Here is a 23,137-nt window from a genome sequence, read left to right as displayed (position 1 = left end):
TATATTAATACCATTGATATATATTTGTATAATAGACTCTATACATACACTAAAATGTTCCCAATTAAAACAATAGCACATTTTTTGAATTGTAGTATATTTATCACAGATACTACATTAAAAAAAATTGATATTATTTGTGGTATGTAGATTTGTTCAGTATATTATTTAATATTAATTGGCTGAATTATTTTGGATAAAATTATTTTGATATCAGTTGAACTATGACATTGATTTCTTTTCTCTATGATAGCTTCTATTATTCAGTATACCCTTTCCTCATTTATCAATATGACTAGATTCCAAACATTATGTGAAATTTGTATTATGGAAAAAAGGAGAATGACCACATCAGATCAAAAAATCAAAAATGATTACATCATTACATAACTGTCAGATTACATCTTTACATGACTGCTTAACCACTGAGATCCATGGTGTGCAACCAAGTTGACCCATAACCATGCCATCATAGCCAGTGTTACTCTTACCTTGTACCTCAGTATTTGTGACTGCCAGACAGATGTCATTAATGGGAAAAATAAAGTCAGATAGTAGATTTTTCACCATTGTTATAAATGTGAAAGGTCTGATAACGAGATAATTGATGTTAGGACCAGGTATATGTATTGTTTTAAGAATTGTTTCATATATCTCCTAATTTTCTCTATCCCATTAGCTAAAAAAAATTCGATCTTTACTTTTGGCTGGTGCTGCTGAATATGATAACTTCTTTCAACATTTACGTCTCTTGGATGGAGCCTTTAAACTGTCTGCTAAGGATCTGCGGTCTCAGGTAGTGCGAGAGGCTTGTATCACATTGGGGTAAGGACTGCAATGCTCCAGATTCTCTCACCTCACAGTATAGCTTTGTCAGTATAGTTTCATGGCTTATGTCAGATGAGTCTCTTTAATACCTCTTCTGATTAGTGTCAAGACCCATTCAATTATGCTTCTATAAGTATTTTTGTAAAATTTCCTGCTCAATTATATAAAGTATCACAGATTTTGAATTTTTATTTTGTTCAGTGACAGCTCTGAAACCTCTTTTAAACTTGAAGCAGTTACTAATAATAAAGAAAAATGAAATTGTATAAAATTCTGTTTCTCAGATTTTTCATTGCTTTTGCTAGCGGAATATATATAGCATGATTATCAGAATTTTTGCTTGTTTGTTTTCAGAGAATTCTGTAGCTATAAAGTTCAAATTAAAAGCATATGCTACAGTAGAGTTTTATCCAGCTAAAAGTGTATCTGTATTTAAAAGTAAAACTCATGTGCTAGAGTTTATGCCAGAATATCAAAGCAGCAGCAACAGTAAAGAAACATTGCCTATGTATAAAATTAGCCTGGCTACTGTCAGTTATTGAGGCAAGAATATTAATATTGTATGTTGAAAATAAAAGACCAAAAGCAAAAAAAAGTAGGGAAGCTTTTTCAGATTTATGGTTTATTTGTATATGATCAGTTTGTTTAATTGTTTTTTGCTGTTTTAAGAAAAATTAGTTGGAAATGATTCATTTAAAAAAAAAAAAAAAAAACCTCTTGTGTTAAGAGGGCTAAACCCTCTTACCCAGTCTTCTATATGCATATTGGAAGTGTTTTTGTTTGTTTGTTTTTTAAAGTTAAAGACAAGTTTAAATGAAGGTTCTGAATCGTTGAAAAGTTTATTTGCTGCAGTGTTCATAAAAAATTGAACTACAGCCCGTATTGTCTTCTTACTGTAGGCATCTATCATCAGTTCTGGGGAATAAGTTTGACCATGGAGCTGAAGCCATCATGCCAACCATCTTTAATTTAATTCCAAACAGTGCCAAAATCATGGCCACATCTGGTGTAGTAGCTGTTAGGTTAATCATTCGTGTAAGTATGTTTTAGGGTTATACGTGCATTAAACAAGTGGTAGTGCCTAAGGCATTTGACTGCTAACCAGGCTGGTGGTTCAAACCCACCAGCAGTTCTTGGAAGGAAGGTTGGGCAATCTACTTCTGTAGTGATACCGCCTCAGAAACCCAAGGAGGGGTTGCTGTGAGTTGGGTCTGACTCCACGGCAGTGAGTTTTTTTAGAAATAGTGGTGACAAGAAATATTAGAGGGTTTTTTTTCATTAGAATGATTATCACATTTGGCTGTAATAATACACATTTTAGAAAATTAAGAAAAGGATAAAGAGGAAAACAAATAATCTAAGTTCTAGCATGTAAATACGAACCATTGTCGATCTTTTAATATATTTTCCAGATCTTTTTTAATAGGTATTTGGAATTATGCTGTACATAAAGTACTCTTTTTTCCCCACTTAATTATAGCATATGAACATTCTACCTTCTGTAAAGGAGCTCTGGTAGCATAGTGCCTAAGGCAGTTGACTGCTAACCAGAAGGCTGGTGGTTCAAATCCACCAGCCACTCCTTGGAAGGAAGGTTGGCCAATCTACTTCTTTAGTGATACTGCCTCAGAAACGCAAGGAGGGTCGCTATGAGTTAGGTCCGACTCGACGGCACATAACAACAACAACAGTGTGAATCATGGGTGTGATGTATAGTTACTGAAGGAGTATCATTGATTCACCACTGGTTTTTCATATTTGAACATCTGCAATTACTTCTCAATTTTTACTTTTTTATCTCTCCAGATAATCACTCCTATTCTTCCCTAAAACCCACTGCCATCAAGTAAATTCCAACTCATAGCGACCCCTTTTGAATTTCCAAGACTATAAATCTTTACAGAAGTAAATTGTCTCATCTTCCTCCTGAAGAACAGTCGGTGGGTTTGAATTGCTGACCTTCTGAGTAGCAGTCAAATGCTATGCCACCAGCGTTCCTTTCTTTAATTCCTAGTCCTTCAATTTCAGATATTTGTGCTTGTATTGTTGTTATTCATCATTATTTGATAATTGCACATAAGCAGAGATTAAAATATCCTCTTCAGTTGTTTTCTAAACTTTTGTTTATTTAAATTTAAATTATCCAAGTGATTTATACACAAGTTGTCAGTAAAATCTATTAACTCTCAAAGGCTTAAAATGAAAAAAAGGCAGTATATGGTCACCCCCACCCTACCTTCAAGTCCCTTTTCTCCAGAGACATCCCTTGAAACTAAGGTGCACCTGACCCAAGCCAGGGTATTTTCAGTTGCCTCATATGAGTGCAAAAGCTGGACAGTGAAAAAGGAAGAATGAAGAAGAATTTGGTGCCTTTAAATTATGCTGTTGGTGAAGCATATTATGCATACCATGGACTGCCAGAGAGACAAAAAAATCTGTTCTCTCTCGGGAGAGGTACAACCAGAATGCTTCTTAGAAGTGAGGATGGTGATGCTTCAAGTTATGTACTTTGAACATGTTTTCAGGAGAGAGCAGTCCCTGGAGAGAGACATCATGCTTGATAAAGTGGAGAGTCAGTGAAAAAGAGGAAGACCTTCAACAAGATGGATTTGCCCAGTGGCTGCAACAATGGGCTAAAACATAGCAATGATTGTGAGCATGACACAGGACTGAACAGTGTTTCATCCTGTTGTGTGTAGAGTTGGAACTGATTTGATAGTACATACCCACCAACCACTTCTCGGAAGGAAGATGGGGCAATCTACTTCCGTAGTGATACTGCCTCGGAAACCCAAGGAGGGGTCGCTATGAGTCGGGTCCGACTCGACGGCACATAGCAACAACAACAACAGCAACAAGCCCTTAAACTTCAGAGTTTTATGATTTTACCCAAAATCATAATTGTTACTGATTCTGTGGGTTACTTACTTTGTATTCTTTTTACTGTTTGCTCTTCCTGCTTCAAAAATTAAACCCAAAGCTATTACTTTCTATTGAAACCAAGTCAAAATATATTGGTGCCAAACAGTACCAAAGTCATGATGTGTCCTTTAAAACGGCTCAGCTGATTTAAACCTCATAATTATGATCTGTTTTGAATTTTTAGATTTATTTACATATTATTGTGTTGTCTGGTTTTGGTTCTGTAAATTTTATAATGACCTTTGGCAGTACACAGTGAGATACTTTTTACTTTTAAAACTCATTGAAATTCTAATCTGAATATGTGTGTGCTTTAAATTGGTTGTTCAAGAAAGTACTTCTTAGTTTTTTTTTGGTTGATAATTTCAAGTGTTCACCTCTGTTTTTTGTTCTTCTTCACAGCACACACACATCCCTAGACTAATACCTGTCATCACCAGCAATTGTACCTCTAAGTCTGTTGCAGTTAGAAGGTAAATTTTTAAATGATTTCCCTGTCAGTTTTGGACTTTTTAAAAAAATTAAAGACTCCAAATATCCCTCTATGGAAAAAAAAGTTGATATATGCAGTTTTCAATATTATTTAAGGTTGCTTAAGTAAGTGTTTTTAAGTTGAAAGATCCACATTTTTTGGAGTGTGAATTTGGACAACTTCTACTATGTTTGTATAAATGTGAGTGTGTGTGTATGTGTAAGACAGTGAGAGTTAGAGAGAAAGAAAGAGAAAAAGATGGGCATGAGGATGGAGAGATGAAATTCAGGATTTTTTCTTTTCTGTAAGGCAAAGTTTCTACACTAAGATACTATTTATTTATTTATTTAAATTGTGGTGAAAACATACACAACAAAACATTCACCAACATAACAACTTCCACATTTACAGCTCAGAGCCATTTATGACATTCTTATGTTGTGCCACCATTATTGCTATCCTTTTCGAAAATAAGGTACTGTTTTGAAATGACATAAGTCTTTGTTTTGGAGCATTGCAGGATGCTTAGGAATTTTAGGCTCTGCCACTAAATACCAATAGCAACTTGCAGTTACTGTGTCAATAGACATGTCCTCCTCCCCTAACCAGTTTCTGAAACATACTCCCTGATTCCTGGTTCTAATATTTACTCAGAGCAAACATCAGTTAGATCTTGTGTCTTCATGCAGAGTTAGTAATAGGCATCATCTGGCCCAGTTCTCCTGCCTTTACATGGGTAAAAGGTGATCAGGCCCCACTTCCCTGAGAACCAAAGAGGATAATGAGAACCAAGATAGTTCAGCTTTACTTTGTAGAATTTGTGAAAAATGGATTGTACAATTTCTCTGCCTTTAAGAAACTTATAACTTAGTTTGAAGAGAGTAGAAAATGGATGAAACAAAGAATAGTGCAAAGCAGTGTGTGTAAGAGGGAGCAACAACATACGTATTCTGGATTTACCAGTTCAGAAAAGGTGGTGATTAAAGCCAACTGATGATGTATTCCCAAGAAGTATTCTAGATGAGCCAAAAATTGAGCAACTTTTTGAAAGACGAGTAGAAGTAGGTGATAAAAAGAGTGACAAAAGCCAACTACCCAGAGGGACTGAGTAGTTGAACCTGTGGGCTCGGGACCATAGTCGCAGAGGGCATCAAGCTCAATTGGCATTACATACTACACAAAACATTGTTCCACCTCCTACTTTGGCAAGTAGTAACTGGGATCTTAAAAGCTTGCAAGCTGCCATCTAAATGCAACGATGGGTCTTTCCCTGTCCAGAGCAAAGAAGAATGAAGAAAACCAAAAATTCATGGATACAATCAGTCCTCGAGACTGGTAAACCATCCGATCTGCAGCCTATACGACTGTGAGACCAGAAGAACTAGATGGTGCCCGGCTACCAATGCCAATCACTTGGAAGAGGACCTATGTAGGAGATCCTGGATAGAGAGGGAGAACAATGTAGATAAAACTCAAAATCATTTGGAGAAAAAAAAAGGAGGGGGGACCAGGTTTGCTGGTCTGATAGAGCCTGGTGGAAGCACTGAGACTCTGGCCCCTAGCTGCTTGTCAGGTCTGGAATTGAACCTATACCTGTGGCTTCCAGCCAAGCAAAAGACAGGCACATGAGTTGAACATTTACCTGAGGTAGATACACTTCTTGGAGAGAACAATCATGGGAGAAAGAAGGGCTGCTTATGCACCAGGAGACAGCTCAGGGGGCAGGAGTGTGTGGAGGGATGGGCACAGGGAAGAGGTAATTATCAGGGAGAAGTGGGAGGGGAGCTGTTGCATTGTGGTAAATTGTGGTCAATGCCATGAGACAAAGTGTATGTGAACTGCTGTATGGAAAGTGAATTTGCTCTGTAAATCTTCACCCAAATCACAATTAAAACAAAGAGTGACAAAAAATCCAGACTGGGAGGTGGCATGGCATGAGGGTAGAAGCAGAATGAGCATAGATAGCATAGGTTGAGGTAGTCATGAGGGAAGTGGCAGTAAAGAAGGAGTGTTGGTGCAGTTCAGTTTATTTTACTTTGAGAAAGCGTGCTTTACAAACCTCTTCCCCCATACCATTCCCATCCCCAGGACTGAGGTAGCTCTACTGTGTGCTTCTAGAGTACCCTGTACCTTTGGTGGCACAACGTAGACACTCTTTCCTGGTCTGTCTTATCTGGACTGTGTCTTCATTATCATTGTATTTCTAGCATCTAGCATAGGGTAAGGGTTTATTAAAACTATATTGAGTGATTAATTGTAAGGATTGTGAAGTTTTAAATTGAAAAGGATCATGAGAAAGAAAGTTTGTTCATTTCATCAGAGAAAGATTACCTTCTGATTTGTGTTTCCTTAATGGGGTCCTAGGACTATTAAGATTTACTACTATAAAGATAGGAATCCTGGACACTAAAAAAGGGAGATCATAAAGAGAACGGTCCCTCATTGTGGAGAAATCAGACCAGGAAATATCACAGAAATGAGAAGACTTGAAAAGGAATCGTACTGTGAAAGATTAGAGGGAGGAAAGCAGTAGAGTAGCTAGAGAAAATCAATTCTAATCATTCCCTAGGATGCTGTTACAGGGAAATGTGGGGAACACTTTATTTTCACGGTATTTTCTGTGTTTTTGTGCAAGGCATTCTGTGAAATTAATGCAAACACTGATTCTCTGGTTCACTTAATGTACATTGATGCTTTGTTTATGCGTATAGTCTGCATTAAGGAATATTGGGGTAAAATTAAAGCAGATGACAGTGATGAGCCTGTTTAGCAATGTTACCATGATGCTCAGTTTCTGATTTGAAGGAAACCTAATACTCCATGTGACTCTGTCCCTTGTCTCTGTGACCACTGTTGATGGCTTAATTAATTTGATTTGCTTTGGCTTCCATTCAATTTTGGTTCCTTCTTTATGTTCCCTTTTACTAATAGTGAAAAACAGAAGAAATTTACCAATTATAAAAAAGTAATGTTGGTCACTTACAAAATAATCTTGGTTAAGGGTGGTAGAAAAATTGGGGGTAGATAAGAGTAATGGTTGAACAATATGATGAACATAATTAATGTCACTGAGCTGTATGTGTGAAGATTATTGAGATAGCAAATGTATTATATATATTTACTACAATAAAATTAAAGAAAGTGGAAGAAAGGAAGAAAAGAAATAAGCTGATTTATTTTCACTAGCATAAAAACTACTAAGTTATTTATTTCTGAACACTTTTCAGACGCTGTTTTGAATTTTTAGATTTACTTTTACAAGAATGGCAGACACATTCGCTGGAACGGTGAGCATCTGATTTGAAACTTTCTTCTTCTCATTATATCTTGGGATTTAATACCTCAGTGAGTGGTCCAACCCATTTTCTGTAAGAATTTAAGGAATTTGTTTGGATGACTATTGGTTTTGAACCACATAATATTGGCAGTAAGTCTCAGTAAATTTCATTTATTAAAGTAATAGTGTGCTACATAATATAGACAAATGTGCAACCAACCACAAAGCCAGGATTAGTTCTCTGTTGGCTCTCATCCTGCTGCAACCTTCCTATCAGTTCCAAAGAGTTGGTTGCAAGGTGTCTCTCTTACGTCCATAGAGGAATTTCACTTCCTTGAAAATTTTTTATTTGTGTGTATTAGAAAGTCAAAAGTTTGCTCCTTTTTCAGGGTGGTATTTGGTGACTTTCACATCATTATTATAAAAAGTAAGAATGTGGTTGAATGTTGAAGAAATATGTCTATTAATTTTGCAATTCCTTTTTTTGCCATTTATAATACCTATAAAATTTAGATGCCTATTTTTCTTCCCCCTCCTACTGTCGTTCTTTCTGGGTTAAATTTAGAGACAACAGATGATGATTTTGTGCCAGCCATTTCTTAAATGGTATATTGTATAGTTTGTGGGGAACTTTATGGAATATTAAATAATTTATTAGTAGTAGAATTTTAATGAGTTGAGCATGCCTATAGGTCTCATTCTAGATGGCAGTGCTCAAAGAAATATAAGCCTCCAGAAGGTAAAATTTCATCTGAAAATGAATACTTTGAATCTAGAAAATAGTCACACATGTTTTTCAGAATTTTAATCACTTAGGTATTTGGTGATAGTTTTGTTACTTAGGAGTAAAACAGACTTGAGGGACTTACTGTGGAGATAGGTGAGCAGAACAAAAAGCCTCAAGACCTCAGATACAGCCTCATCATGTATTCATTTACCTTCTAGCCTAGTGCCTGCCACTTAGCAGGTGCTCACTCCATATTTATTGAGTGAGAATAAAAGAGTGAAGCAAAGGCTTTGAGTGGGTAATAAAATTGGTCATGTGTCTTTGTTCTGTGAACTCATTTCCTTTTTTTTTAAACTCTGTTAAATATTCCATAAGACATTTTGATGATTTTTTCTTATTAAGCATAATACATAACTAAAGAGAATACCTATTTACAGAATGGTTACAAAATTTAATAAAATTGTTCCTGTTTTATGGTAGTAGAATATGAAAAAAAAATACTTAATTATAGAAATGTGAACATTCTATAATTATATAGACAGCTTTATTAAGGTTTAGATTATCATCTCATTCTTTTCTATTGCCCTAGAAACTATTTTTGACCGTGGAAAAATAGAATTTTGTTGTCTTAGTTCATAACAGATTGAACTAAATAAGTGACCTGGGAAGAATAAAAAAGCTATTAAAAATTAATTACATAATAGAATAGTTATCAAGGTAGGGGTGGAGGATGAAGGTCAGATACTGGGGCAGAATTAGGTTTAAAAGTTCTGCAAGAGTTTTCTGATCGGTTAAGCTTCATGTTAGCCGGCTAACTTTGGCACAAAACATCCTATGTTCCATATTGCCATTTTGAAGCTTCTTTCCACACCTGTTTTCATCCTATAAAACCATTTACTTAACGATTATTACTACTTTCTTTTCTAAATACCTAGACACATATCAGTATTAGCTGAAACAATAAAGAAGGGAATTCATGATGCCGATTCTGAAGCAAGAATAGAAGCCAGAAAGTAAGTTTTAATGTCTACCTTTTCTTATATTAACTATGTTTATATTTGAGACTTATTGTCTGGATTGCCTCATTAATAACTCATTAAATTACTGGAACATGTTTTGTTAATCATGGCTTTCTAATGTGACCAAGAAAAAACCATTTCAGGATATTTTCTCTAGGCTTAGGAGGTTGTTTTGTGTCCAGACTTGATATAATTAGAATATAAACTACTTCTGTAGAGATACTGCCTTGGAAAACCCAAGGAGGTATCACTGTGAATTGAATCAACTTGGCAGCAGTGCGGTTTTTTTTTTGAGTTAGTCAGCAGAATGCTCAGTTTTAAATTTATGAGAAATTACCATGAATTGGAAAAGTGCTTTATGCATAATCAGTGTTTTCTGACCAATAAACTTCTGTTAAAAGTCAATTCATGATCCAAAGCTACTTTATTAATTTCCCATGGAAAATTATTATCATAGGGGATTGTAATTACATCTTTGCAAGTGTAAAGCAGTCGATGGTGAGTGTGAATCACAGTAAAGGGAATTGGATTGACCTTATGAGCAGTGCCATCACAGTAGTAGCTTGCTGCTTCCATCTTATACTTGACGTGCTTTAGCCATTCTGACTGTTACATTCATACCATGTGACTGTGGCTGTTTACGTTGGGTTCCTCCCTGGGAATAATTTTGCCATTATGAATATAAATACTGGAGTTGAATGCTAAGACTTAGTTTTTCCTGGACAGTGCATAGATGCATGCTGCCAATTTTGTATCTGTGACTACTTTTTCTGTACTTCCATAGTTGATCAACTCTTCCAGTTGACATGGGTTAAAATCTAGCCTTGTTGTTGTTGTTATGTGCCATCGAGTCGGACCCAACTCATAGTGACACCTCCTTGGGTTGCTGAGGCAGTATCACATGGAAGTAGTTTGCCTACCCTTCCTTCCGAGGAGTGGCTGGTAGATTTGAACTGCCAGCCTTCTGGTTAGCAGTCAAGTGCCTTAGGCACTATGCTACCAGAGCTCCTAAATCTAGCCTTAGTAGCCTGGAACATTAGAGTTTTATGTGGTTGCATAAATAACATTCTGGGGGGGGGCACTTGTCACCCATTGTCTGCCCTCACAGATAAATAATATTTTTCTTGTTTCTCATTTCCTTAGAGGACCTCACTGTAACTCCAAAGTGTTTACCACAGTCTCATCTCATGTAATTCCTGTCAAAATAAGTTAGTTAATTAATACTTGCTTAAAAATATTAGAAACGAATTTGCTGTTTTTAGCCCTTGTATTTCCTCTCCTCCCGGTTTTTTCTATTTCTTTAATCATAATACAGAGTTCAAGCAGCCCTGAACATTTTACTGTCTGAATACTCTAAAACAATGGACATTCAACTGCATTTATAAAACCAAAAACCAAACTCACTCAGTTTGGGCCACCAGAACGCCTTGCATTTATAAAAGCTACCATTTATTTCACTGTGTTCTAGGCACAGTTCAAGATGTTTTAGCTCCATCTTCCCTAATGTTCTTCAGTCTTGTAAATTAAGCCTTTTAATTCCCATTTTGTAAATGAGACTGAAGATCAGAAAAGTTAAGTAATTTGCCCAATATTAAAAAGCCAGTAAATCATGAGGCCAGGTTTCACACCAGGCCTTTTTTGTTCATGTTCTTTCTTCATTATGCCATTCTGTTGCTACCACTAATTTATACATTATTTCATTTTTAAAAAAGACTATTAGCAGGTCAACAGTATTCTAATCCTAGAAATGTGTCTTATACTCTGTAGATCAGTGAATACCTGTTATGATCCATTGTATGTACTTTCGTAGATGTTACTGGGGTTTCCACAGTCACTTCAGCAGAGAAGCAGAGCACTTATACCATACCTTGGAGTCCTCCTACCAGAAAGCCCTGCAGTCCCATTTGAAGAACTCAGACAGCATAGTATCTCTGCCTCAGTCAGATCGCTCGTCTTCTAGCTCTCAAGAGAGTTTGAAGTAAGGAATTCAGTTTTGCTTTTCGTTAGTGTGAGATTTTATGTTTAAGAACGTGCTGTATTAAAACCAGATTGTAGCTGTGTTTTTTAAATATGTGGGCCTCTTCTAAGTCCCTGAAACACTTACTTCTGGTGGATTCTGATACTATGTTAAGATGCTACAGTGAATGGTAAGAAATTGAAGGCCTTGGTCTCTGCCATAATTTCAGTGAAATTTACATGACAATCTTAGCATACAGTTGTAGATAATATAAATGAATTATAGAGTACTACGAACTGTATACATGTAAATGCTTCCAACAGTCAAAGTGATGGTGAGAATTAACCCCGAGATAAGTCTTGAATGGGTGGACACTGAAAACCTGGAACATAATCCATTATTGGAGTCCCTGGGTGGTACAAACGGTTTAACATTTGGCTAATATCAAAAGGTTGATGGTTTGAATTCAGCCAGGGGTGCCTTCGAAAAAAGGCTTGGCAACTTACTTCCAAAAAACCAGCCACTGAAAACCCTGTGAAGTGTAGTTTCATTCTGACCCACGTGAGTAGTCATAAGTCAGAATCACTTCCATGGCCACTGATTGGGATTTTTTAATGTTTAATGTATTAACTCTTTCTGTGTTTCTAACAACTGTTTCTAGTTTAGGTGTCTCTGTTTTTAAAAGATAGCCCAAAATAGAACGGTAAAGCTTTGCCGTTCCTATTGTAGTTTGTAGCTGTATTAAAGCAGATAAAGTACACAGTTGATAATAAACAATGTATGTCTTTAATTTTAGCCGGCCGCTCACTGCAAAAAGAAGTCCTACTGGAAGTACCACATCTAGAGGTAAGATCAACAGCTGTAGAGAAGGCATTCTTCATGGAAGCCTCTGTTTCTTAACCTCAGGTGGAGCTGTATGGCTTTGAAAGCCTATTTAGTTGCAGGAAGCCAGTGACCTACTCTCAGGATCTTCTCAGGTTTGAAAAATGTGCTGCTCTGCTGTCCTCAACAGAGTTCCACATTTCTAGATGCCAGTTGGTGCTGAGGAAGACATTATTAGCATGAGATTTGCAGGCAGAAGTTAAGCTCTGTGATCTTTTCAGCTCTCTCCAGCATGTTGTTGTTGCTATAAATAGTGCTGCTCTTTTGGTCTGATCACTTGATAAGAGAGATACAGACAACTTACTTACAATGTTTTGAGTAGCAGCAGCAGCTTAGTGACTATTGCAGTGGGAGAGTGGTACATTTTCCTGGTACCTCCTGAAAAGAGCTTTTAGGTAAGCATACACATGACATTTATGCAGCATCATGAGAAAACTGGCCAGCTGTGAAGGTTTTTACATTATTTTGCTTCTCATATTAAGCAGGAATATGGTCCAGTTTGGGAGAGTTAATAGTTTTGATTACAAGGAAAAAAAAAAAGGCACATATATATATAGTTGAAGTCATTTTTTCATTTCCTTCTCCTCCTTAGCTATACTGTCTTCAGTGACCAGGAGAAAGTGTTGATCACCAACGTGTGCTTAGATATTTGTTAAAAATATATGTATATATATATTCTTTTAGAAAGCAAAACAACATCAAGTTTTAACAATAAATATTTAAAATTCCAGCATCATCCTTATTAACATTTTGCCTTCATTGCTAAAGCTTCTACAGTTAGCACCAAATCTGTGTCAACAACTGGGTCCCTCCAGCGGTCTCGAAGTGATATTGATGTGAACGCAGCAGCCAGTGCCAAATCCAAAGTCTCATCCTCAGGTGTCACGCCTTTCAGCTCTGCAGCGGCTTTGCCTCCAGGATCATATGCATCCTTAGGTAACTATATCATCCTCCCTCCCCCCCAATACCCTTTCCCTCTAGTTCTACTGTTTTGAGTGACATTTACCACTGATTAAATTGTGTTGCTTATTTAGCAAATTACAAAAAATCCTAATTGAGGACATTTAAGTATAAAAAGCTTTTTGTACTTACTGCTGGTTAACAGCCATCTTTTTTTTGAGTGTCCCCTTTCTTTGGAGCATGATCTTTTTTTACTGATACGTAAGTACATTCATGCTTAGAAAGCATGTGGTACTCAGTATTTCCTTCCCTCAGTTTCACTTACTCCTTCATGGCAAGCCTCCTCTTCACTAGGCTGAAACTAGTTTTCCCTTCTTCCTGGAACTGATGGGAACAAGTCAGAGGGTTTTGTGAAGAAGCCTATAGATTCACTAAAGACTGTCATTGTAGCATTTCCTTAATAAAAAAATATAATGGTAGGGATGGTGTGGAGCTCTAAATGAATGTGATGGACTCATTAACCAATATATTTGTACACAGACTGCTGTCCTCCCATGTGTCACCAGGAAAGGATCATACCCTTACTCTAATAATTATCCCTCTAGTTTTTAATTAAAAAACTGTTTTCAGACCCTCCTCCAAAATAACTAGTATCTGACATAGTATTAGCTTAATTACTCATTCTTTTTCCAACAAACATTTAACACCTACTACATTAAGACTGATTTTAGTTTATTTCATTTTACTTTTTTAAAAGAGCCTAGTCGAAACCAAAATATTGGAATTTAGCTAGATGGTTCTATTAAAATTGTAAAAAAAATGAATAACTTAAACTTTTGAGACTTAGTTACTTAAGTGGCTTACAAACTAATTCCAAAGTCTGTTCTAAAACTAAAGTTCTGGAAGTGTTTTGAAAATTGGAAGCACAGTAAGAGAACACTAAGAGAAGGTTCTTGGATCTGCCATTTATTAGCCATTTATTAGTTACTCTGACCTGGCCATATAATCTCTGGGTCTGTTTTTCATAACCCATAAATTACTGGTGATAATTGCAATCTAACTGAGATTTTCTCATGGAGATCAATGAAGTGTTATATAAAGGCCTTTTGTAAACTGTCATTATATAAGGTGAAAGAAAGTGTGATTATTACAGGAATGTTTATTAATTTGAAGGTTTTTATTCTGGAAAGTTTGTCAAAACTCAAAACAGACCAGTCTTGTTTCTTTCTTGGAATACTTCATTCATACATAAATTTGAATTTGGAAGAATCTCGATAAGAACTCTTCTTTTCCACTAGTTAACTCTTGGAAACATTATATAGAAGTGTTTATATTATGTTGACATGTAGTTATTAAATCAGAGAGAACTAATGACTGTATGCTCCTATGGTTAATCAATTCTGTTCATTTTGGTTCAATTTTTAAGTATTTACCTATGTTTTAATACATTTGATCCATCTTTACTATTTGTAATTGATGTTTGTTTCATTGATTAAAAACATGAGCAAAACCATCTTTTAATACCTTAATAGGCTTTGTCTTTCTGTGACTATTTTGAATAGCACTTCCCCTAGTGCTAATAAAAGTACTTAGATATTTTGGTCTGATGATGCAGAACTGATCCCTTAAAGGCACAGTTGGTAAATTTCAGTTCACCTCTCTAGGGAGCTCTGATGGCTTAGTGCCTAAGGCATTAGACTGCTATCCAGAAGGCTGGTGGTTCAAACCCACCAGCCACTCCTCAGAAGGAATATTGGGCAAGCTACTTCCCTGGTGATACTGCCTCGGAAACCCAAGGAGGGGTTGCAACCAGAATATGTGATTCTCTTCCTTTTCCTGAGAATCGTACCCCCACTTTCCTTAGTATAGGGGCCCTGATAGTGCCAAAAGGTCAGCAGATTGAATTCACCAACTGCTCCTTGGGAGAAAAATGTGGCAGTCTGCTTCCATAAGATTTACAGCCTTGAAAGCCCTATAGGGTGGTTCCATTCTGTGCTTCAGGGTTGCTGTGGGCCACAGTGGACTCATTGTCCATGGGTGGGTTCTTTATTATGTTAAAAAAAAAACACACACCCACACATAAAACTCACTGCCATTGAGTCAGTTCTGACTCATAGAGACCCCCATTGGGGTTTCTGAGATTGTAAATCTTTACAGAAATAGATTGCCCCATTTTCCTTCTGCAGAGCTGCTGGTTAGCAGCTAGATGCCTTATCCACTATGCTACCAGAGCACCACACACATAAAGCACCTGAAATAGAGACTACTGAGAATTTGTTACAATTACTACTTAGTTTGACATATTTGCAGTAGTGTAGTATTAAAGCTGATGATCCTTTTCCAAACTTCTAGAGTCCAGACACATGAGGGAAGACATGGAGTACATAGGCCTTGACTCAGGTACCATGCTTGACAGCTTTTGCTGCTGGATGTGTAGTTGGGATAGGCGCTGATAGAGCTAGCTTCTCTGAGCTTCTCACTTGCCTCTGACCTATGGATGTCTCTTTAGTGTTTTAAGTTTTAGTTTTCTCCCCTCTGTTCTATTAGTACTTAATTCTGAGGAAGAGGAACTCTTAAGAGGTTGAGAATTGGCTAAAACAAAACAGTCACTCTTTTAACTGCGGCACTACCATGGGTTGCTGTTTTTTATTTTGTATTCCAAAGCTGAAATCCCATTCTGCTAAGCTAGTAACTTCTTTATAAGGTGCACGGACATGCTTTAGACTCTGCTTTGCTGTTGAACTTGTTTTCTTTTTAATTTTGTTTTAAATTGTACTTTTGCTTTTTTAGTAGCTAATAACATTCTGCTTTTTTATTTTTTGATGTTACTAATTGTTCCCTGTTATCCCTTCCCTTGTTTTTTAATTTGCTTAAAGATGGTACTGCCACTAAAGCGGAGGGTAAGCGGTTTGTTTCTGTGATTGAGGTGTGTCTCCCTTTCACTGATCCTCTGTCACCACCCAGTGTTGCCCGGTGTCCTCACTGAGATCCCTGCATGAGGTGTTGCACGTGTTCCCTTCTACTCACTTCATTCCATCTCCACTGGATTTTTGCCCCATTCTACCTGAATTCACTTCTTTCTTTGTTGTTCAGTCATATTCTTGTGAATTTTGGCACTTAAGTACACTGGGGACTGAGTTTTAATGCTGAGTCCATATGGGGCAGGAGCATGGACGGTGACCCTCTTTTGTCCTCATGAACTGCTTGTCTCAGGTTTATGACACCTGAAGTGTAAAACATTAAATTTTCCTTTTTCTTTTGTTTTTTCTTTATCTTCTCCTTACTTTTATATTTTTGAAGCCTTTGAGGATTTCCTTTATAGAAAATAAATTTCCATGTCAGTTATTCAGGTAAAGGCTGATAAACATTTTTTGCCAGATAATTAAACTATTTTAAATACTTTTCTCTCCTCTATAGGTGCTACTGAATTACATGATACCATTTTTATCTGTATCACTGGCACATGCCCCATTCATCTACTCATCACCCATATATTAAATGCCTTTTGTATGCTGTGTTCTATACTACATACTACAAAGAGAGCATGATGGGAGAAATAAGCATATTCATATCTAGTTTGTTTTCTTTTTATTCCATTCTCCAGAAGCTTTTCCTGAGTCTAAATTGCCTTTGAATTTTAGACATAGCTATTCCACCCTCTACAGGCTTTTTATTAGCACATGCTGGATAAGATCATCCCTTTCCAAAATTGGTAGATAGAAAGCATAATAATGCCTCGAATAATTGAAGTTTTGAGGAACCTGCTTGTTTGCTTAAGATAGGGATATAGACCCACCAATGAACCCATCTGGATAACGATTAATAACTAAGAACAGTTAATTCATTTCCATACATTATTTAACCACCCTAAAAGTCTAGCGTACAAAGTGGACTGGGTTTTATCTTAATGTGTATAGTTCACGGTTCTTTTAATCCATATGTCTTTTCAGATACTCATAAAGAAAAAAAAAATGATTGAAATCTTTTTTTAGATTAACATAAACCTTGAGAACATTGTTTCTCAAACTTGCCCCATAATAAGAACCACCTGGATGAGTTTTGAAGAAAATAGTTTCTTGGGTCCTCTCCCTGAAGACTGTGATTCGATAAGTATGTTAAGAGCCAGGGAATCTGAATTTTTAACCAGCTGCCTTGGTGATTTTTATGGTTAGGTAAATTTGTGAAACATAGCTGAAAATGGAAAGATAGGCAAGAAGCATAGGTGCACAAGGAGGACCTCATTGGTGAGAGCAGAAGACTGAGGTTAGATATGATTATGAAGCTAGTTGATGATTTTCTTCATTTGTTTTATAGGAGTAATTTTGTATTTTTCTTTCCCTAAGAAATGATCTTAAATACTTCTTCAGCCTAGTTGGAAGGGAAGTGGAAAGATGAAATTAGAGCAGTATAGATAGAAAAGAAAGCAAAGACATTAAATGAGAAATTACTATTTTCTAAAGTGTTGTGATTCCATACACCTGTGTGACAGAATTGAGATCAGCCTGTTATTCTACCCAGCAGGAGAAAGTTTTAACTTTTCTTTTTATCAGGTACACAGTCCTGAGCAAGGTCAGAAGATTTTACTCTCAATTTTTGTGCAAGAGACTGAGAAAAAGAAGGAAATCTCTTACTGGTTTAGTAGTTCTTCTTGTCATAGGAGAAATGAGAGAATGATACTTGGGCCCTGAATTTTAAAGGGCATTCAGAACTATACAAAAGAGAACCTTATTACAGGGAGCAAAGTGAGTCTCAGTCTTTGTGTACAAGAGCTGAATAGGCTGTTTCAAAACTGACCAGTCACAGCCTGTTATCATTATGAGAGAGAAAGGAGAGACAGCTCTGGTAGACTTGTGAATTCTAACATTCTAGGCTATCATATTTCTGCTTGTTTTAGTAGTCAAACTTAAGAGTAATGATAATTTAAAAAGTCACAGATAGAGAAAAAGTCCTCAGTAAGCTTCCCTTTGGGAGCTCTGGTAGCATAGTGGCTAAGGCACTTGACTGCTAACCAGACTGGCGGTTCAAACCCACCAGCCACTCCTCTGAAGGAAGGTTGGGCAATCAACTTCCTTAGTGATACTGCCTCGGAAACCCAGGGAGGGGGGGTCACTGTGAGTTGGGTTCAACTTGACGGCACACAACAAGAAGCTTCTCTTAGTGCCTGTCAGTATATATTTTTGGAATCATTTTATTAAAAAAAATTGTTACTGCATCTAAGTGTTTTGCTATCTGGCTGCTGAAACAGAAGGGAAAGAAACTTTCATTGTTATGAGGCATAAAGAATGGTTTCGAATCAGTGGTTGGAAGCACTAAATCCAAAATCTAAGCAATCCATTTGAATTCTGGAAACTGCTGATTATAGTAATTAAGAACAAAAAACATTTTTTGCGTTATTTATTGTACACCTTAGCCCTTCTAATACTTATGACTAATAAGAAAAATAATTTGTAAAGAACTAACATCTCAACCTGTGGATAAAAGTTTATTTCTAGGCTATCTTTTAGCATGTTATATTTGGTAATTTTGGGATTTGGAAGAAGAAAGCATTATTTTGTCAATTTTGTTGCCCGTGAGAAAATTTATCATTAGTTACTGAAGTTATCTGTCAAATGTACTCTCAATCTAACACTTTTATTTTAAGCTAAGATACATAGTAAAAACATTGTTGATGTATTTTTTTTTCCCCAGAAGTAAATAATTTTAAATGAAAAGTTACAATGCTTGAATGACGTTCGGATGCTGACAACTCATTGATAGTTTCAGAGGATAAATAATCTTATGTTATTAACCATTAGTCAGAGTTTATACTGACTTAATTAAGATCAAGCAGTAAAAACCTTGTCTGCTCATCAGGAAAAAAAACTTAGATACTAGTTTAGCTTTGTGGAAAACAGAACATTTGACACTGCCATATTTATCCAAGAACTCTGAATTTTAAGTAATGGCCTTTATGAAAAATGAAAAACTGTATGTCTGTATATAGATGTAAAAGTATGTTAAACATTTTATGCTTTTATCTTTAAAAAATATGAAAATTACTCTTTTCAGGGGAGTAGTGGTTGATAGTAGAATTTACAAATAATTAATCTCACAAATTTTGATTCTGTTGGAAGTGCCATATGTGAGTAGAGGTTGGTCTAATAGTGCCACAAATAATGAGACAAATACATGTCGTAACATCTTAGTGTCAAGAAAGTTGATATACTTAAGATACCTTTTTTTTTTTTTGTAATAATAATGTTTTATTGTCCTTTTAGTGAAAGCTTACACAGCTAATTGGGTTCCCATGTCCCAATATTCTTACAAATTGTTCCCTGCCATTGGTTACAATTTTCACAATGTGTCAGCATTCTCATTATTTCAGTTCTTTTTGTTCTGTTTTCATTATCTAGCTTCTCTTCTCCTTGCTTTCTCATCTTTGCTTTTGGGTAAATGTTGACTGTGTAGTCTCATATAGTTGATTGTTTAAGGAAGCATATTAATCATGGGTGATATTTTTTATTTTACAACCTGGTCTATTATTTTACTAAAAGTGATCTCAAAGTACTTCAGAGATCTTTTAATTTTTATAATCTATAAATTGGGAATTGGCTGACAAAGTTTTGAAACATACAGAGAACAGTAATACTTCAGTGTATGAGGGTCCCCATGTGTTTTCTTTTTAAAGGGATGGAAATGACAGTTTGAGGTTGAATTGACATAAGCTACACTGAAGTTAGGGAAACATGCTTGCAAATTAAACCTGACACGCAGGTTTAATTTATGTGCTCTGGGGGCTTTTTCAGAAGAATGGCAGTGTGGTTGGAAAAAAACTTTAGCAGCACTACTAAAAAGCCACACAATTAGAATTATCTTTTTTATTCCATGATGACTCTGCATTTCTTTCACAATTCTTTGTTTCCCTCTGATTCACCTTTTGTCTGTTTAGGTTGGTTGGCTTGTTAATGTATTTCTTGCCCCTCTATTAGAATTTTTCTCTGTCATTCAGATCTCCGTCTTTTATTTTGATTTCTCTTATGTGTGTCAATCTTTTTTTTTTCTTTCACCTTTGTCCTACTTTCTGTCTCTGCCATCTGACAGGTCATAATACAGAACTAAAGCATATATTTACTATTTGTTACATATTGAGTATACTTTGTTTCCCTCAAATACCACAGAACATTTTTCATTTTCTCTTTTAAAACAGTTGTTGTTGTTGTGTGCCCTCCAGTCGGCCAACTTATAGCAACCCCTCCTTGGGTTTCCGAGGCAGTATCACTATGGAAGTAGATTGCCCAACCTTCCTTCCGAGGAGTGGCTGGTGGGTTTGAACCGCCAGCCTTCTGGTTAGCAGGCAAGGGCTTTTTAGGCATTATGCTACCAGAGCTCCCTTTTAAAACATATACAGACACTAATAGTAATATGACTGAAGTAATAGAATGAACAAAACTCTCCCTATAAAATATGCCTGACTGAAAACAGTAGAGACCCTTTAAACTGCCCAGCTGCATTCCCAAGAAACTTAAAGGAAGTTTAAAACTAGAAAAAGGATTTTTTTTTTTTTTTTTTTTTAAAAAAAGCTAGAGTGCTGACCTTGACTGATTTTTAAGACTGCTTGGAGGACTTGAGTATTAACATCTGCTAGTATAGCAGACAGAAAATAAGACCTTGAGCTCACACCAGGTGAAAAGTTAAGAGTTGGCATGAAACCAGTTTTGTCAAGGGGCCATATATCTTTGAAAACAGGACTAGTGTAAAACAGATTTCTGTAATCTTAAAATGAGATGAGGAAACATCTATCTTGGTTTTGTTCTGGTCAGAGAAAGAAAATCTCCCCTAATAATTTGCAGCTAAACTTTATTCTCACAGATTGTGTTTTATGTTTACACTAGTTGTGGTGTCTAGGTAAGGAGCCTTGGTGATGCAGTGGGTAAGAGTTTGACTGCTAACCGAAAGGTCAGTGGTTTAAACACACCAGCTGCTCTATGGGAGACAGAAGTGGCAGTCTGTTTCTGTAAAGATATAGCCTTGGCAACCCTATGTGGATGTTCTACTCTGTCCTTATGACTGCTATGAGTAGGAATAGACTTGATGGCAGTGGGTTTGGTTTTTGGTTTTATGGTGTCTAGGAAATCCCCAGCTGATACATGTAAGTGGTCTGGATTTCAGTCCTCACGGTACCTGGCAGCAGCAAACACTATACTTTTACACAGGAAACCACTCATTCTGCTTCCTCAGAATCATTACAGATTAAAATCTCCCAAATAAGAGCTCATAGTCTAAAATTACATCCATCATGAGTGATGTGTTAGACTGGGTTTTCTAGAGAAACAAAACCAGTAAAGCTTTTATATATGTATATATAGAGAAATTTATCTTAGGAAAATGGCTCACACACTTACAAGCTGGCAATTCCAAGGTTCCTGGATCAAACGTCAAACTGGAGGCTTTTCCCGACTCTTGCAACCTCAGGGGCTGTTGTGGAGCTCAAGGCTAGTAGGCAGTACACTGGCTATTGACTCCAACAAATGATGAATCCAAGATTTCCAGGCCGAATGGTGAACTTCACTCACGGACAGTTGTAGGCAGCACAACAGAATCCCAATCCACAGAAGAATGTCTCTTTTCCCAGGATGTCCTTGGATATTCTGGAAGCAGGCCACACTTCCTTTCAACAGATTGCCTGCTCAAACATAATCATCTGATCCCATCATGGGAATAACCACATCACAACAGCTTAAACCACACAGAATTGTGGTCTAGGCAAGTTGACACACAGCTCCAACTATCACAAGTGAGAATCAGCAGTGAATAAAACATGTATAAGTAATACCTCACGTGCATAAGATATTGGTATAATCAGTTATGGAATATAAAATAAGTATGTTTAAAATGTTAAATAAGAAATTTCCATTTGTAGCAATATACAGAATTTGATTGTCTGAATGATCCTTTCAGTTGAAAACACATTAACAATCTGAAATGGAGTCCACAGGTTTCAAATCCTAAACAAAAGTAGGAACCTTATTTGGTGAAGACCAGAGTTGCTTTTTATCCTGAGGTTTTTTGTTGAACCTTGAAGACCTTGGGTATATTCAGTGATGACTATACAGGGTACAAGGGACACAGAAGATAAAACCCAGACCCACAAAACCTACATCATTATTAGTGAACAAAAAATAAACTGAAGGGGACAGTAGAAAGATTAACTTGTCTCAACCTTGGTACTGAGTAGAAGGAGGAAATAATTTTTCCTGACAATTTGTGACGGTAAGATGGTAAGTTTTTTGTTAGTATTTACTCCCCTCTGTGGTCTGAAATTCCCAAATAAACCACCCATTTTAAAATGGTTGTGGTTTGCTTGTGTTCACAGGAAGACAGCAGTAGCAAACACAGATCCTCTCTGATGGAATTCACCTTTAGTTCAGATCTTAAAGAATTCCCATAGATAAACTTCCAAGAAAACTGATCATTTTGTTTCATTAGCAAAACACAACACAGAAGGAAATGAGGCACTTTCTGTGACAAACAGCAGAAACAATGGGCAGCAGTATTAGACCCAGGAGCACTTCAGATACTTGAGTGATGACAAGGAAAATATAAAATAATCATATTTTTAAAGTAAAATTTTTTAAAATATAAGCAATAAAGTAAGAGACTGTAACAAATAACCAATTAGGTTTTTTTGGGGGAAAAAAATAGAACTTCTAGATATGACGATACAATAAATTATTAAAATTGAAAACTCAGCAAGTAATTGAATAGAACATTAGATGTAGCTGAAGACACATTCATGAATTTTAAACAGATATGAAGAAATTATACAGAATATAGTATAGAAAGATACCAAAAAAAACCCCCAAAAAACCTCACTGCCATTGAATCGATTTGACTCATAGCGACCCCTCCTTGGGTTTCTGAGGTGGTATCTCTGCAGAAGTAGATTGCCCTATCTTCCATCCGAGGAGTGCCTGGTGGGTTTGAACCACCAGCCTTCTGGTTAGCAGCTATATGCATTAGGCACTACACCATCAGAGTTTCCTATATAGAAAGATAGAGTTGGAATATATAAAAGAAATGTTAAGAATCAGTCCTAGCGACTGGTACACCATCCGATCTGCAACCTATACAACTATGAGACCAGAAGAACTAGATGGTGCCCAGCTACCACTGC

The 23,137-nt window shown here is 36.4% G+C and overlaps 1 protein-coding gene across 1 annotated transcript in view; it reads left to right on the top strand.

Annotated features, from left to right (window-relative positions):
- The window catches only part of CLASP1 (cytoplasmic linker associated protein 1), a 416,010-nt gene that overhangs the window by 234,127 nt on the left and 158,746 nt on the right, over positions 1-23,137 (top strand). The window contains exons 11-18 of the mRNA XM_042780565.1: positions 680-825; positions 1,728-1,863; positions 4,153-4,223; positions 7,450-7,509; positions 9,162-9,239; positions 11,056-11,223; positions 11,999-12,048; positions 12,853-13,020. Of these exons, the coding sequence (XP_042636499.1) occupies positions 680-825; positions 1,728-1,863; positions 4,153-4,223; positions 7,450-7,509; positions 9,162-9,239; positions 11,056-11,223; positions 11,999-12,048; positions 12,853-13,020 (877 nt within the window). The remainder of the gene's footprint in view (positions 1-679; positions 826-1,727; positions 1,864-4,152; positions 4,224-7,449; positions 7,510-9,161; positions 9,240-11,055; positions 11,224-11,998; positions 12,049-12,852; positions 13,021-23,137) is intronic.

This window comes from Orycteropus afer, unplaced genomic scaffold (assembly GCF_000298275.1).
Source record: "Orycteropus afer afer isolate SDZICR_OR568_19922 unplaced genomic scaffold, OryAfe1.0 scaffold00004, whole genome shotgun sequence".
NCBI lineage: Eukaryota > Metazoa > Chordata > Mammalia > Tubulidentata > Orycteropodidae > Orycteropus > Orycteropus afer.
The sequence above is the reverse complement of the archived record's forward strand: the minus strand, read 5'-3'. Positions and strand labels throughout refer to the sequence as shown.